The sequence below is a fragment of the Euleptes europaea genome, chromosome 16 (assembly GCF_029931775.1).
Source record: "Euleptes europaea isolate rEulEur1 chromosome 16, rEulEur1.hap1, whole genome shotgun sequence".
Taxonomy (NCBI): Eukaryota; Metazoa; Chordata; class Lepidosauria; order Squamata; family Sphaerodactylidae; genus Euleptes; species Euleptes europaea.
Window position 1 is genome coordinate 30,026,790 of NC_079327.1, and position 16,685 is coordinate 30,043,474.

A 16,685-nucleotide genomic window follows, 5' to 3' on the forward strand; every position below is an offset into this window, starting at 1 on the left:
ATAGTTGCCTATCTATTCTAACTAACTAGGATGGAGGGAGATCCAGGACATGCATCCTTCCCTCATGGTGGCAAGATAGAGAAGAGTGCCGGTGTGTGAGAGGAGGTGGGGAAGAAACAGGAAGGAAGGAAGTTTCCTAAGAGTAGCAATCTACATATCAAAGGGATAGGTCAGAGCAGTAAAGGATGCCCCAGTGTCTTGTCCCCTCTATCTCTCTGCCTCACTAGGAAAGGAAAGGAATATATACTGTAGCTCGTGGTAAAGGTCTTAAGGCTCATGTTTATTTTAACATCTCTATCGCCATGAATCACTGGCCATTTATACATGGGAGGTTTTGCTTTGGACGTGCAGCTTTCTAGATGCACATTCCCCCCCCCCATCTGAATTCTCAGAACTCTGCGCGGGGGTTTAGTTTTGAGCCTTTGGATGGGGAAAGCGTGCATCTACAGAGCAGCAAACCCGAGGCAAAAACCTCCCGTGCATAATCGGCCAAAGCATTTCTCCTTCTTGCACCAGCGGCTCCCAGAAAGCGTCGCAATCGCCTTCCTTTCCTTTCCTTTTATCCCTTAGAAGCTCCTTGCTCCATTGATCTTCAGCAGCATATATCTAGTGTTGGAGGGATATAAGGATTGAAACAAATCTTGCCACTGACAATGTAGCCTTGGGGTCCCTATCGCTTAGTAAAAAAGGCATTATGTCAGTCACAGATTGGATTTGTATATTAAAAGGAGGGAAATATAGTGCGACCGAAGTTCCTCGTAAAAGCGGCATTCCAAAAGGGCATGGGCTAATGAGTCAATAAAGCCAGAAGAGCAAGGGCAGATCCTGTCTGAGTATGGTATATTCAGAATTCTGCCCTGCATTACCAAAGAAGGGTTAGCATTCAATCTCTGTGTGTGTGTTAAGTGCCGTCAAGTCGCTTCCGACTCATGGCGACCCTATGAATGAAAGTTCTCCAAAATGTCCTATCTTTTTTTTAAAAAAAAAATTATTATACATTTCATACATTCAGTTATTATCCTTTGATCTCTTCTAAACCTTTGTATAACCTACTATACATAGTACTAACATCCGAATCTACTGTGACTTCCCCTCTTCCTTCTTCTATCGCTAACTTATCTCCGTAATCCTCTTTGCAGTTATCTTCTAATTCATTATAAAACATTCTACAATTATTAAAAAAAAACTTAACTTCCTCATACATTTATTACTACAATATAGCTATTATTAATGTTAACAATTGAATTAGCCTAAATCATAACTTTTAACATTTTTCATATTAAGTTCATCATTACAGTATACAATCCATGCCTCCCACTCCTTCACAAATTCATCATTGTCTTTTTGATTTACTAACGCCGTCAGTTTCGCTATTTCTGCTAGTTCAAACATTTTATTTATCCCATCAGTTTTGTCCGGTATCTCAGTCATTTTCCATTTAGCTGCATAGACCATTCTTGCAGCTGTGGCGGCATAAAGTCAAAAAGTTCTTTGTGTTAAAATATGGTCTGGCATAATGCTTAAGAACATCATCTCCGAAGTTTTAGGGATATTTTGTTGTAAAATTAATCTTAACTCGTTATATATCATATCCCAAAAGGTTTTTCGCTTTGTCACAAAGCCACCAAACGTGGTGAAAAAGAACCAACTTTTTCCTCCAAAATGTCCTATCTTTGACAGCCCTGCTCAGATCCTGCAAACTGAAGCTGTGGCTTCCTTTATTGAGTCCGTCCATCTCTTGTTGGGTCTTCCTCTTTTCCTGCTGCCCTCAACTTTTCCTAGCATGACTGTCTTTTCCAGTGACTGTTGTCTTCTCATAATGTGACCAAAATACGACAGCCTCAGTTTAGTTAGCATTCAATCTGTGTGTGTGTGTTAAGTGCCGTCAAGTCGCTTCCGGCTCATGGTGACCCTATGAATGAAAGTCCTCCAAAATGTCCTATCTTTGACAGCCTTGCTCAGATCCTGCAAATTGAAGGCTGTGGCTTCCTTTATTGAGTCTGTCCATCTCTTGTTGGGTCTTCCTCTTTTCCTGCTGCCCTCAACTTTTCCTAGCATGACGGTCTTTTCCAGTGACTCTTGTCGTCTCATGACGTGACCAAACTACGACAGCCTCAGTTTAGTCATTTTAGCTTCTAGGGTCAGTTCAGGCTTGATTTGATCTATAACCCACTGATTTGTTTTTTGGGCAGTTCACAGAATCCGTAACTCTTTCCTCCAACACCACAACAATAGCATTCAATCTAGCCAAGATAAAAAAAGCTCTGGTTCCCAACCAGGGGTCCGTGGACCCCCAGGGGTCCGCGAGAACTAAATTAAGGTCCGCGAAACAAAGTTATAATAACAATAAATTAATAATAATTTTAATAATAATAAATTTTAATAATAACAAATCGATAAATTAATATTTTCTATTAAAAGTTCTCTGTTATAAAAATACATGCATTCAAATATTATTCTAAGTTTAACGTTTAACTAACCGTTATGATTAAAGTTTATTTTTCAAACTCTCGGGATTTTTATTTTGAACCTTGGGGTCCCTGCACCGAACAAAAAAGTCCTAGTCCAAAAAAAGGTTGGGAACCACTACAGCCATCGCCTTCCGCGTCTCACCGCCCTGCGACCCAGCAGGCCGGCGAGACGTTACGGCGCACGCGCAGTCGGCCAGAGGGTGACCTCACCGCTTCTGGGCGGCCGCTCCTACTCCTTCCGCCGCCTGGATCTCCTTCCATGTCGAGCGCGCGGGCTGAACCCGGGAGCGCCGCTGGCGCGCATGCGCGGCGGGGAGAGTGGCTCGGGGGTGGCTGCTGGCGCTGCTGGCGCGCCGGCCCGGAGTCGTCCCTGCGGTCCGGGGGTGGGGGGCCGCAGATGCTGCGCGGTGCCTGCGCTGGCCTCCCGTCGTCCCTCGCCTTCCCCGTCGGGGATGCTGAGTAAGGGCACGTTGCAGCGCCTGCTGTCTGCCATCAACAGGAGGAGGATGAAGTTTCTCATGGGGTTCGCCCTGGTCGCCTATGTCGCCTGTGAGTGCGGTGCATTGGCGGGGGGGGGGGGCAGCTCTCGTTCATTCGCTTGAGTCGTGCTGTTTGGAGTTGGGTGGGTGTGTGCGTGCCCCCTTTCCTTTTCCCAAGTGGAGGGTCGTTGCATGTTGTTTTCTTGCCGCTGTTGGGGGATTTGTTTTTGCTTTTTGGCAAGTGTAATAATATCAGAGCTGTTGCAGCGCGCCGAAACAACAGTTGCACCAAAAACGAGATGGGAGAGAGGGTAATTCTGGGAGTTTGTAGCAGATTTGGATCCTCAAAAGCGGGCTGAGTTTATGTACTGTTTACAGGTCTCGTCGCAATAAAGTTATATTTTTGGGAATAGAAAAGGATAAGAGTCCAGTAGCACCTTAAAGACTAACAAAAATATTTTCTGGTAGGGTATGAGCTTTCGTGAGCCACAGCTCACTTCTTCAGATCTGAAGCTCATACCCTACCAGAAAATATTCTTCAGATCTGAAGAAGTGAGCTGTGGCTCACGAAAGCTCATACCTTACCAGAAAATATTCTTCAGATCTGAAGAAGTGAGCTGTGGCTCACGAAAGCTCATACCCTACCAGAAAATATTCTTCAGATCTGAAGAAGTGAGCTGTGGCTCACGAAAGCCCATACCCTACCAGAAAATATTTTTGTTAGTCTAAGGTGCTACTGGACTCTTGCCCTTTTCTACTACTGCAGACAGACTAACACAGCTACCCACTGTGAATTACTTTTGGGAATGGGTGGCAGGAGAGGAGGAAGGGAAGTCTGTATGCTGATTCTTGCTTGTCTTTTTCCGCTGCTTGTATTTCTGCAGAAGCGTTAGAAAGTCTAGAAGCAAACAAAACACTCGAGCCTTTGACCCTGAAGCTGTCACCATGTTAGGCCTTGGCTGCATATTTGACAGGTGACAGCTATTGATCTTGAAACTCAGCACTATTTGGGCATGTCTTCTTACAGAACTTCTAAACGAACTCTAAACCAGCTTCCAAATCTACAATTTGGATGTATGGCTAAGTATAGCTATATATTTTTAAAGATTAGTGGGGATCCAGTTGCCAGTGTTATTAACTAGGGGCAATTTCACTCAACCACTTTGTTTGGCCCCATATTTTGTTTTTCTTCCTCTTGAAATGCACTGTGGCAAAGGGGTATCTGCATTGTCCTGTATGTTTGTTCCACATGCTGGGTTTGGCATTTAGCAGCTGCTGGAAAATAGAAATTTCTGGATGTTGTGAATGCATACTGGACATGTACATGGCCAGGGGTAGCAAAGACTGGCTGAGCATAGCTGGGTTGCCTATTCTTGATCTTGAGACCCTGATTTTGTATGCCCTTACAAACAGGAGAAATAACATAGAGTACTGTGTTGTGTCTGAAAGAGTCAACTAGGATAATCTGTTTGTAATGCACCCGGTATAGTATGTGTTAGGGTAGGGGAAACAGCTAGGTTTGTTTGGCCTTTTACGAGATCCTAATCTGTTGGGTCATATTTGGTGGCCATTTGCCTCTTTGTTGCTATGAGTAACAAAGGACCAGTTTTCATGTTCTGCAACCTTCGTGATATCCTGGCATAATTGACAGCTGTTCTTTAACTGCCTTTGCAAACAAGGCAATACAAGGCCTGTAATAAAAGGGCTGGAATGGCAAGGAAATTGGCCTCTGTGGAGATCTTGGCATTGAAAATCATGTATCTCACAATTGTGGATAGCCTCACTGGTGTGTGCATACACACCATGGCTGCTACAAAGCAAAGGCCTGCTTTTGTCAGTAGGTGGCAACCATCAGAGCTATAGATGTGGAAACAAGGTCAAGGGAGGTGTAAGAGTCTAATGATGTTGACTTGAAGTGTGTGTGGATGAAGCTATTCTCAAGCGTTTTAAGAGCTGATTTTACAGGGACGTTGTGGGAAACTAGGGGTAGATGTGTGATATGGGAAGTGGCAGTGTTTTCTTCTGGATATTTATGTCTTTTCCTGGAATAATTTCTCTCATTTTGAAGCTAATACTGGATATGTATTTAAATGGCTTAGAGAAGGGAGGGCGTGTATTCATGTACTGCTGTGTGGGTAGATGGGAAGGGGCAGAAGGGTCCAAGGCAGTAATCAAAAGAAATGTCTCTGAGTATTCTTTGCTCTCCTTGTAATCCATGCTGACTGTTATGCATGTAGAATGGTAACGTGGATGATTAATAGGAAGCAAAGCTTTTTTCTGAACACACCCAAACATCTTTTTTTGGACCGGGACTGCAGGAGCAATCTTAGGCAGGTCTGCCTGGAAGTAAGTCTCACTTTATTCAGTGTGGCTTACTCCCAGGAAAGTGTCCTTAGGTTCATACACTGTGGCTGCAATTCTGTCAGGAAAACTGTGTTCCGTTATGAGTTTTCAAGTACATGTGCTGAAGTCTGTAATTATACCTTGAGGGCCAGAGTGTGCATTGCCAGGTGAACCATCCTGTTAGTGGGTTGAATGCTGTTTTCTTGCTTTGGGGTTCTTCACATAATACAGTGTGTTGGTAATGTACATGACTGTGGGGGGAAAGTTGTGTGTTGAGACCAAGGATATATAGTACTGCGATTTTCTATCCAAGTAAGTGATCACATCAACTAGACTGAAGTGTCTGTTTCATGTTTGCCAAACTTTTAACTGTTAGGAATTATGTAGAAACATCAGTATGTTAGTGCTTAAGATCTCCCATTTTATTGTATCCTAATCCATTGTGTGTGTTGTCCTGTCAGCAGATTGTATAGGATACATTTTTGGATGTTTTGATAGTATTCTTTTCAAAATTTGTCAGTTTCTGGTTTTTCTATTGACTTCAGGATTTTTAGTAGCTTTTGAAAAGTAATATGTGTTATCTTGTGACCCCTTGGTTGTTTAATGAATCTAATGGAGTTTGTTATGTTGGAGTAGTACCCAACCTTTGGCACTAAATACCCACCCTTCCTTGTTCCATGCAGTAGCTCCCAGGTTTCCTTATTAGAGATGAAGTTCACTTGTGTTCCATTGTGCTGTAGAAAAACCTCTGTATAACTATACTTTTGGCGATGTTAAAGATTTTTGGGGGGGGGGGGAACGGCTCCTACCCTCTTTCTCCATAGATGCTATTGCTACACATAGACTATGAGAGAGAATCTTTGAGCACAAAAGTGTGCCATAAATGCTTTTTATATGTTTGTGCAAAAATCACACCTTCCTATGCCCTTTACTTAACTCATAGAATTAGCATAGCCTCAATATTTTATAAATACATTGTATTTAGCACATTTACACATACACAATAACACCAGTGACTAACCCTTCACCACATGAACTATGTATCGATTATGTTGATAAAAATCAACACTCTTGCTCTTAGTACAGCTTGCAGCTTGTAAAACAACAATATTGAGGCTATGCTAATTCGATGAGTTAAGTAAAGGGCATAGGAAGGTGTGATTTTTGTACATACATAAATGCTTTTTAGGCATTTGACAACCGTGTGCATGTTATGGGGATAAAAGAGAATAGCCGTGCCAAGCTTTAAAAGGATCCAGCTAGCTCTGGATCCCTTTGGAGCTGGTACAGTGTGAGAAATCACCAAATATTCTTAAATCAAAAGACTTCATAAAATGGTGCAGAGATAGGAAAAGAGTGGAGGTGGAGGGTTCTATTGCTTGTTGTGTCACTATGTCCAATAAGTGACTGGCAGCACAATCCGAGTAACTCTAAGTCCGTTGGGTTTACAATGGAGTAATTCTGCTTAGGATTGCATTGGCTCATGTAGCGGTCTTACAGCAATAGCTGTGAGTGTGTAAAGCTACAAAATATTGCATTTTCCTTCCCCCCCCCCATCCAAAGTAATGCCTAGCCAATCAAGTGCTGCCACAAGTCATAACTATTTATGGAAGCAGGTTGAAGCATTAAGTAGTCTGGGCTGGATGGCTCTTAAACGGAGAGGCTGTGATGAGCTCCCTTCTGTTACTGCTGCTTGTGTTGGTCAAGGGACCCATGGGTTCCAGGCAGAAAGAAGCATCATGGAGTTCATGCATATGCCTTCCCTGCAAAGGGAGCGTTGAATGGAGTCGCATAGGCAGCTGGTTTAGTGCAGCCCCATTTTAAGCAAGGCAGAACTATGGGAGATGAATGTGTCTTTTCCCGCCTCCTCTGGTATAGCACAGCATTGGATGCACGCGTGGTATAGATTCTGTGTTTCCACACACTGCTGTAACAGTATGCATTTTTGTTACTTGGATGCTTGTGCCAGGCAGTTTATTTATTTATTAAGATGAGGCTCCTTTCATCTCTGTTTTGGAGTTTTCTTTTTAATTTATTAAATTATTTGTATCCCAACTCCGCGGTGCAGACTGATCTGGAGAACCGGGTTTGATTCCCCACTCCTCCACATGAGTGGCGGAGGCTAATCTGGTGAACTGGATTTGTTTCCCCACTCCTACACATGAAACCAGCTGGGTGACCTTGGGCAAGTCACATTCTCTCAGCTTCACCTACCTCACAGGGTGTCTGTTGTGGGGAGGGGAGGGGAAGGGAAGGTGATTGTAAGCCGGTTTGAGTCTCCCTTAAGTGGTAGAGAAAGTCGGCATATAAAAACCAACTCTTCTTCTTCTTCCCCCAGGCCTCAAGGCAGTTTACAATAGCATGCTGGCAAGGAATACAGTAGCCATTAAAGCAACCAAGATAAGACAATACAATACAAGAGCCGGCATGGTGTAGTGGCTAAGAGCAGCGGACTCTAATCTGCAGAACTGAGTTCGATTCCTCACTCCTCTACATGAAGCCTTCTGGGTGACCTTGGGCCAGTCACAGTTCTCACAGAATTCTCTCAGCCCACGTGGAGGCAGGCAATGGCAGACCACATCCGAACATCTCTTGCCTTCAAAACCCTATGGGATCGCCATAAGTCAGTTGAGACTTGACGGCGCATGCACACACACAAGATAATACAATCACAACGAATAGCCACAGCAACAGATCATCGAAGCCCAGGTTAATCAGCTATGCTCCCTAAACTGATCAGTTCAGTACACTTGAAGTAGGACTGCCTTGCTATTTTTTCTAAAGAGCGATCCTGTTCGTGCTTTTCTTGCCTCCTTGGGGACAACAGGAACTACACACTGGCAGAGGCAGATTGAGCAAATCTAGGCAGAGGGTACCTGAAGCAGGAGTTGATCGAAGGGACACAGCTGGTGCATTCTTTCAGCGATACGTGGTTTATAGGCTGTTTGCTGTGCCAACAGATGAATCTGTCCATGTTGTTTTGGGTCAGGATTTTGTGGTCTTCGTAAGTCTATGTCTGTAAAGTGCCGTCAAGTCGCCACTGATTTATGGCGGCCCAGTAGGGTTTTCATGGCAAGAGACTAACAGAGGTGGTTTGCCACTGCCTTCCTCTGCATAGTGACCCTGGTATTCTTTGGTGGTCTCCCGTCCAAGCATTAAGCAGGGCCAGCCATGTTTAGCTTCTGAGATCTGATGACATCAGGCTAGCCTGGGCTATCCAGGTCAGGGAATAAGTCTGTATAGATTTCAGCTTTCTAATAAGGGTGTATAGTAAGTATCAAAGTTATCCATTCTTTGCTAGGCTTGGCTGCTATTCACCAAGTAATGTTGAAGAATGAAAATACTAAAGCAATACTTTGCCTGAAGACTTTTCCTGTTTGAGTACAGGGTTATGAACTATATTTTGTTGCTTGTGTGTGAAGGTTATGGGTGTGTGTTAGAGATGTTGAAAGGGTGGGAGGGGGAGAGAAGTCACAGCTTGTTGGCTTTATTTATGCTATGAATAACATGAGCCATCTCATGGATAGCTTACTGTCAAAATTCAAAGCTTACTGTCAAAATTCAAAGCTAGACCAAAACAATAAAAAATATACTTAATCAGCACCCTCCATTAATAATTCCATGCAGATGAGTACAACAGCAGAATTACATAAACAAGTACTTGAAAGTTTAAAATCCACGTCTCTTATGGAAGAACACCATTTTAACTTAGAAATGGGAAATCGATAAAAGGAGAAAGATGAATGGCTGTTGTCCATATGTTCCTTAAATGTGTAGAATTGCCACTAACCAGGCATTACATTTTAGATATGGGGGTATGTGTGGGTAGGCTCTTGGTGGGTTAGCTAAGTTCTCAGGTATGGGAGGAGAAAGGGGTTCTTGACATTTTGATCCCAAATCATTTAGTATTGTAAAAGTCAAAACCAGAACTTGGACTTAAATCAGGAAACTGTGGCTGTTACCGCACTAGGTATTCCCAGCGATGTATTAAGGGTTTGAAAATGTTATAAAAAATACTGTTTGCACTTTCTGTGTATTCCCACCGATGTATTAAGGGTTTGAAACTGTAATAAAGCACTTTGTTTGGCCCCTTTAGCTGTGAAGACCTCTTCCAACCATTTTTTAGCCATGGCATCCAAAAACCCTTTTAAAGCAATTGAAAGCCAGTGTGGTTTCTGTGAAATCAGAATTGTAGGGTTGTAGTGGCTACTAGCAACTTCTTGGTAGCACTTGGCTTATTGTCTGCTGTCATAAATGTTAAAAAGCAGGCAGTGCATCTACAACCAGTGTTTTGGATGCCCTCCTCTTGCTAAAGGCAGGTGCTGAAGGTGACTTTGAATTTTTTTTTTAATATTAATCAAGAATTGTCTTTGTTTATGGAGTACTGTGACTAAATCTCAGTTTGATCGAAGTAACACTACCACTACATTAGTTTGAGCTTTATGTCTAGCACTTTCTGTGAAACAATGCACATTCGTTTTGGCATAATGGTGGTGTTGGAACAAGAACAAGGCGTCAGCCTCTCTTTTTTTAAAAAAACTTTTTTCTCTATACCAGCTACGGTATGCAATTCAGGAGTTACTTATTGTAGAATCTTTGATGTGACCCTTACTAATGACCTCTTGCCCATTGTTCTCCTGCTTTCTTCTCTTCAAGCTGCAAAATTGTTTTGTTAATGACCTGAAGTCTAATTTACATCAAGCCTATGTTTGAGTGTTGCCCCATGTCCTTGTAGTGCTTTTTTTACTGACCCTTTTTTTCTCTTGTAGTGCTTTTTTACTGACCCTATTTCCCTGAAAACACTATTCCCCCCCCACATGTGCCATTGAGAAAAAGAGGGGGCTGTTGTAAATTCACATACAAGTTATGATATTTATGGTAATTTTCTAAAAGGGGGAAAGTTGTCTTACCTTCACGGTCATCTCCTTTTGGTAAATATGCTATATATGCTACAATGGAGTAGAGCCATTTTGGCTCCATAGGTGTGAACAGTTAACACACTGAATAATTTTCAGTGATGGTTATGCTTAGAGCCCCGTGGCGCAGAGTAGTAATCTGTAGTACTGCAGTCCAAGCTCTGCTCATAACCTGAGTTCGATCCCAACTGAAGTTGGTTTCAGGTAGCCGCCTCAAGGTTGACTCAACCTTCCATCCTTCCGAGGTCGGTAAAATGAGTACCCAGCTTGCTGGGGGTAAAGGGGAGATGACTGGGGAAGGCACTAGCAAACCACCCCGTAAAACAAAGTCTGCCTAGTAAACGTCGGGATGTGACGTCACCCCATGGCTCAGGAATGACCCGGTGCTTGCACAGGGGACCTTTACCTTACCTTAGCATCTTATCCTAGCAGGTGTGATCTGTAGTTGTAGAGGTGTATCTGTTTCTACCAGTTCTGATAACTGTTTATTTGCCATCACTGTTAACCTGAACACGAATGTGTAATAATGTAGATGTGAATTGCAGTGCTGTTTGCTATTCTGAAAGGCGTTCTGTGAAGGATCACAAAACAGCCTAAAGCACTTGAAAGAAAAACATTAAATAAATTCAGATTCTGTCTGAAAGCCTTCCATGGATTGCTGTGTGAAATATTTTTTTTCAATTAATTGTTACAATTGATTTTTAAACTCTGTTTAGAGGACTAATTATTTTAGTTTATTTCACCAGTTTCTGACAGTTTTCTAGTAAATTGATATATAGTGTGACATTTTTTAGAATAGTTACTCTTATTAGTCTAGCTTAATTTGGAGATCTGAAGTGGATGTATTTTGAAGTACCTCAAATTGCTAAGCAATGCTAATTCATTCTTTTTTTCCCCCTCTCATGCAGCTGTATGGAAAAACGTTCTCAGCATAAGGTAATTAAAAAAAAAACATTTATGTGGATATAAACTAGAACTGTTTGCCTTACCTGAATAAGAAATGCCTGTTTCCTCCCCTATTTTTGGCCCTCTTCCTTGGAGAAGAGGAGAAAAGAATAAATGATAATTGTCAGAGGGATTTCTCATAGTAAAGGTGGCCAGCCACAATCTGAGAAATGATTTTGATGAGGGGGCAAAGAAGATGCAAGTTTTGGCCATTCTTTTATATTTTTTTCCAGTTTTATTTGCTGGATTTGCTTGTCAATACAGAACAAAAGCTCAATTTCTTGCTAGAATAATGAAGGTTTCCATACAAGTAGCGCTGGTCTGTTGCCTCCTGATTGTCTTATGGCTTCGATGGAGAAGGGGAAGAAATAGACTTGGAGAAATTTAACTTCTATTAGCCTACCTAATTCCTCAGCTCCAGTATCCTGGACAGCAATATTTATGGTCATTCTCCTTACTACTTTATCTTGTGCTGTGAAAATTACTGGCACCCACATACCATAAAACACATGATTTTTATATGAGCAGCAGTAACCTTTGATAGCTACACTATGCATCTGTACTCTTCACAGTAGCCTTTTCTGTGTAGGCTTGTGGTAGTGTGCACACTAGGTTTTCCATTTTATTCCTGCACCACAGGAATATGGTGAGAAATGGTTGCAGGTAGGGATTTGCATTCGGATACACTTGAGCTGAAAATGTCCCTGGAAAATATATCCCAAATATATCCAGGAATTTTTTGAGATGCCTAAAAAATGGTCCTGAAAAATACCAGAAATATTTGGGATTTACCTGGAAGATCAGGAGCCAGCATTTGCATGTTCCTGAGGACTGCTGTTTCTTCCCACCCCTGTTTGTGTGTATGTGTGTGTTGGGGGGAGGGTCTGTGGACTTGCCAGGCTGCTTGTGTCAATTTCAAGTTTCTTTGTCAGTTTTGAAAGGTTTTTTTTCCTTTGCCAGAGTTGCTTTGTGGTCCCTTTGTGGTTTTTACAGTATTCCTCGGTGCAAGTACTTGAAGGGCTGTCACATAGAGGAGGGTGCCGAGTTGTTTTCTGTTGCCCCAGAAGGTCGGACCAGAAACAACGAGTTGAAATTAAATCTAAAGAGTTTCCAACAGAGCGGTTCCTTGGGAGGTGGTAAGCTGTCCTTCCCTGGAGGTTTTTAAGAAGAGGTTAGATGGCCATCTGTCAACAATGTTGATTCTATAACCTTAAGCAGAGGATGAGAGGGAAGGCATCTTGGTCACCATCTGGGCATGCAGTGGGGGTCACTGGGGGTGTGGGGGAGGGTGGTTGTAAATTTCCTACATTGTGCAGGGGGTTGGACTGGATGACCCTGGTGGTACCTTCCAACTCTATGATTCTATGATTGGATTTGTTCTGCTCTGGTTTCACTTCCGTTCTGTTGAGCTTGCGCTGCCTCAGTGGCCCTGTGTTCTGCTGGGCATTGTGTATGTTGCCATTTATTCTGTTGGGCTTGCAAAATCCCTTCCCCCCCCCCCCGCTTAGATTTGTTCTGCTATCTCTGCTTCTCGGGATTCATATTAACCCTATTTATCTTGCGCTGCTACAGTGGCACTGGGTTCTGCTGGGCTTCTGCACATTGCAACGGGTTCCTCCTGGGCTTGCAATAGTGCCCCCCCTGTATTTAAGACCATTCTGCTGGGCTTCTCTGGATTGACTTTGGTTTTGCTCCCCCCCCTTCCCAATCCCCCTGTGTTTAAGATTGCTGTGCTGGGTTTCTGTGGATTGCCCTTGGTTGGTGGAAAAAAACCCTGCTGGGATTCTCAGGCCTGACATTGGTTCTGTCGGGCTTGCTCTTCTCTGTTACATATTGGTTCTGTTGGGCTTGCCACATTGGCTTGTGGTTCTGCTGGGATTCGTGGGCTCTGCTTTGGTTCTGTTGGGCTTGTGTTGGTTCTTGGCATGGGCGGCACTGACCAGTGGTTTCTGCAGGTATGCAGGCTCCCCCCCCCATTGGAAACAATGGAGGATGGATGGGGGCAGCTTCTTTGGGGACCTATAGAATTGGACACCCTGACCCAGACTCCTTGAAACTTGGGGGTTCTTCTGTGGACAGCAGCTCTGCTGTAAATTTGGTGCCTCTAGTTTAAAAAACGGCCCCCCAGACCCCTGGATAATTTCCCCATAGGCTGAAATGGAGCCACATAAATTCAGATTCCTGAATAAAATCAGAAAACCATACCGGTATTGGAATTCAGGGATATTGGGATTACCAATATGTTTTGGCTTCAATATACTCGAATCCGAAAAATACTGATTTTTTTTTTTTTAAATGCATACTTCTAGTTGCCGGTCAAGTGACCCCCTTCTCAGCCTTGCTGGAATTTGAGCCCAGGGCTTAGATCCTGTTAATGGAAGGGTGGGTCTGTTTTCTTTTTGCCATCTCATAACTCCTCCTGCAGACCTCCAATTCAGCGCCCCCCCCCCATGCTGTTTCTAGAGGGTTCCCTCCCCTGGGAACAGCATTTTGGAGGGCGTTTCAGGCTGCAGGGGAAGTAGGCAAGGAAATCCTGTTTGGTCGATCTGTTAGTAGAGATTTACCATGAGATCCAAGCCTAGGTCACCCTGCTCTCAGTTCAGCGTTCTGTCTACAATACTGTAATGGCTTTCTCACTTCCTGCAATAACCAGTTCTTTTTCTAGAAAAGATACTATATGTTGTTTCACATGAACACATGAAGCTGCCTTATACTGAATCAGATCCTTGGTCCATCAAAGTCAGTATTGTCTACTCAGACCGGCAGCGGCTCTCCAGGGTCTCAGGCAGGGGTCTTTCACATCACCTACCTGCCTAGTCCCTTTAACTGGAGATGCCGGGGATTGAACCTGGGACCTTCTGCATGCCAGGCAGATGCTCTACCACTGAGCCACGGCTGAGGGATGGAGGCTCTTTCTTGAATTCCAGGTGAAAGAGTTCTCCTAATATGAACAGAATGTGCTTGGCGTTCATCATAATTCCTTTGGCTGCTTCCCTTTACCTAAACTTTTCTTTATGAAGTCAACAAGGTCAGAAAGATGGCTGCTGTCAGGAAAACATTGAAATGAGTGACGGTGTTGGGTTCTGGTCCCTGAAAGTGCTTTTTTTCTAGTGATGTTGGCTGTTTCATGGAAAAGGCAGCTGGGCGCTTGAATATTCAAAAGCAAAATTACAAAAGTCAGCTGGGAGGCTTGTCTAAATAAGGGTGTATGTGGTAGTACAGTTTTGCAAACAAGTGTGAGAGGAATTGTTTACCTGATTTCTCACACACTGTGGCCTATGTGTGTCTACTTAACAAAAGCCCTTCTGTTACTGAAGGGGTCCCAGCCATACAGTAAAGTAAAAGAGCCCTGTTTTACCTGAAAGAACTTTTTTTTAGCACTGGAACCCTCAGGATGCGAAACACATTGAACAGTTCTTTATTTTTCTGTTAAAAACTGTTATTTTTCTGTTAAAAACTATGCAGAAAGTTCTGCATAGGTAGTCAGTTCATGTTGGCAATGGGGGGGCTTGTTGAATTTGTTGAATCTGCCTCTCTGAACATATGTTTCTGCCTCGGAAGCATACCTTACTCACAGAAACTCATTTTCAGAATTTCATAAGCCTTTCAGTGTTGTACCGCTCCTCTTATTTTCCCACACCCTTGCATTTCACATATGAATGGGTTCTGAGAATTTGCAACAGAGGAAATGTGCCTGCATCACTGGAAAAAGTCACTTGCAGTTTCCTTTGCTATCTTCTTATTATGTTCATAGAATCTGGTTTAAAAAGCAATAAGCAAATGAATGAATACTGTAGACAGTAAAACACTATTGCCATAATCAAACATTATGATGCAAATTAAAATAAAGTTCTGAATGTATTCGGTTTTAATTGTAGTATTTTTCTTTTCTTTTTTTGCAGTGTGAACTTTAGGTCATTTTTGCTTGCTTAGCAATAATTGCTAAATTGTTTGTTCCTGTATTATGAAATCACATACAGAACTGTTTCTGAAAATGACTGCATAAGTATTATGAAATCACATACAGAATTGTTTCAGAAAATGACTGCATAAGTGGTCTCCTTTTGAAAACCTTACTTCCTGATGCATGTTCAGAGTCAGATTTCTCTGAAAAATGTTTACTTTTGCTAATCTTGCAGCAGTGACAGCTTAAATTCATCTGTGTTCTATGATTCATCACTCATTGTAATAGTATGTGTTTCATAAATTCTGCACAGCAGCATTTAAAACTCATAGACTTAATTGGGTTTGGTTGGTCACATTGCTCGCACTCATTTTATTCAGTGACCCTTGAGATAAAGAATGCAGTTAAACTCTGTACAGACAAAGTTCTGGTTACCAACCGATGTCCTGAATGGAAGTGCTACTCTTGACAGGTGCAGAATTGAGTTGTACTCTCCATCGCCTGAAAAATGTCATCGTGTGGCCATGTGTTGAGGCTTGTAGATCCCTTCAGATATATGTGCAATCCAGCCGTCATACCACACCTGATGTTCATGTGGCATATGAGCATGCATAGATGCACAAAACTGTCTTGAATCCCACCGAAGTACACATTTATGTGACAAAAAGGAATAATAATGCTTCTCAAATAAGGTTTGTTTAAAACAACCCTGTGGAGTGGGAGAAGTAATTAGATGAACCAGCTATGCTTTCTTGTACTGAAGCATTCTGGAAATATTTATAACATGTGCAGTAAAAAAAGAATGAAGCCTCCATATTTGACGGTGGAGTGGTCCTGATTACTAGATTTTGGAGGCAACAGCTGATGCCCTGACTTTCAGGGAGCATCTAGCCGTTGCTTGAGATTTATTCTTGGACAAGACAGATTTTTTGCCTGATGCTGCAAAGCTATTCTTACATTCTTCAGTTCTCTCCTGGCTTTATACCAACAGGCCTATCCAGGATAATAGTGATCAAAAAGTGGAAAACAAGATTGAAGAGGTTAGTATACTGGTTATTTAATATTAGATTGGATTTATTGTGTTCTGCTTCTGCAAATTTGAAATATTTACCATATTTCACTACCAAATATGAATGTGCCCTTTTTTATTTTTTTCCCTATAGAATGGATCTTCATCCTTTTATTTCCTTCTTCTGAAATGTTGCTGCAGTTCTTAAATTTTTCCCTTCTACTCTGGCATGCAGTTTTGCTGGGCTTCTTGCCTGTTTATTCATACTGAGAAACATAAATTCATTGGCAAATGTTTTCTAGAGTATTGTTAGTATTTTTATGCCCCACCTTGTCCAAGCTCTTAGAGTGGATAACATATAATCAACAAAGATGAACACTTAAAATATATATTAATATGCAACCAAATTAACTTCCTGCTGTTGTTCAGACACTACTCCCAAGGGTTGCATTATATATAGAGCATTGAAATGTGCTATATATGTTTTTGGATTTTTGGTGGCCTGCTTAATAAAATGTGTAATGTTGCTCGAATACAGATATTTCAGGGGCACCTCTAGATTCCATTATGTATCTGTAATGACTTTATTAGTCCATGAGTAAATGGTTCATGTTGTAT

At 42.3% G+C, this 16,685-nt stretch overlaps 1 protein-coding gene across 1 annotated transcript in view; it reads left to right on the forward strand.

Annotated features, from left to right (window-relative positions):
* The first annotated feature begins 2,865 nt into the window (after positions 1-2,865).
* UXS1 (UDP-glucuronate decarboxylase 1) overlaps positions 2,866-16,685 on the forward strand; it is a 44,667-nt gene continuing 30,847 nt past the window's right edge. The window contains exons 1-3 of the mRNA XM_056861911.1: positions 2,866-3,020; positions 11,118-11,145; positions 16,050-16,098. Of these exons, the coding sequence (XP_056717889.1) occupies positions 2,924-3,020; positions 11,118-11,145; positions 16,050-16,098 (174 nt within the window). The 5' untranslated portion in view covers positions 2,866-2,923. The remainder of the gene's footprint in view (positions 3,021-11,117; positions 11,146-16,049; positions 16,099-16,685) is intronic.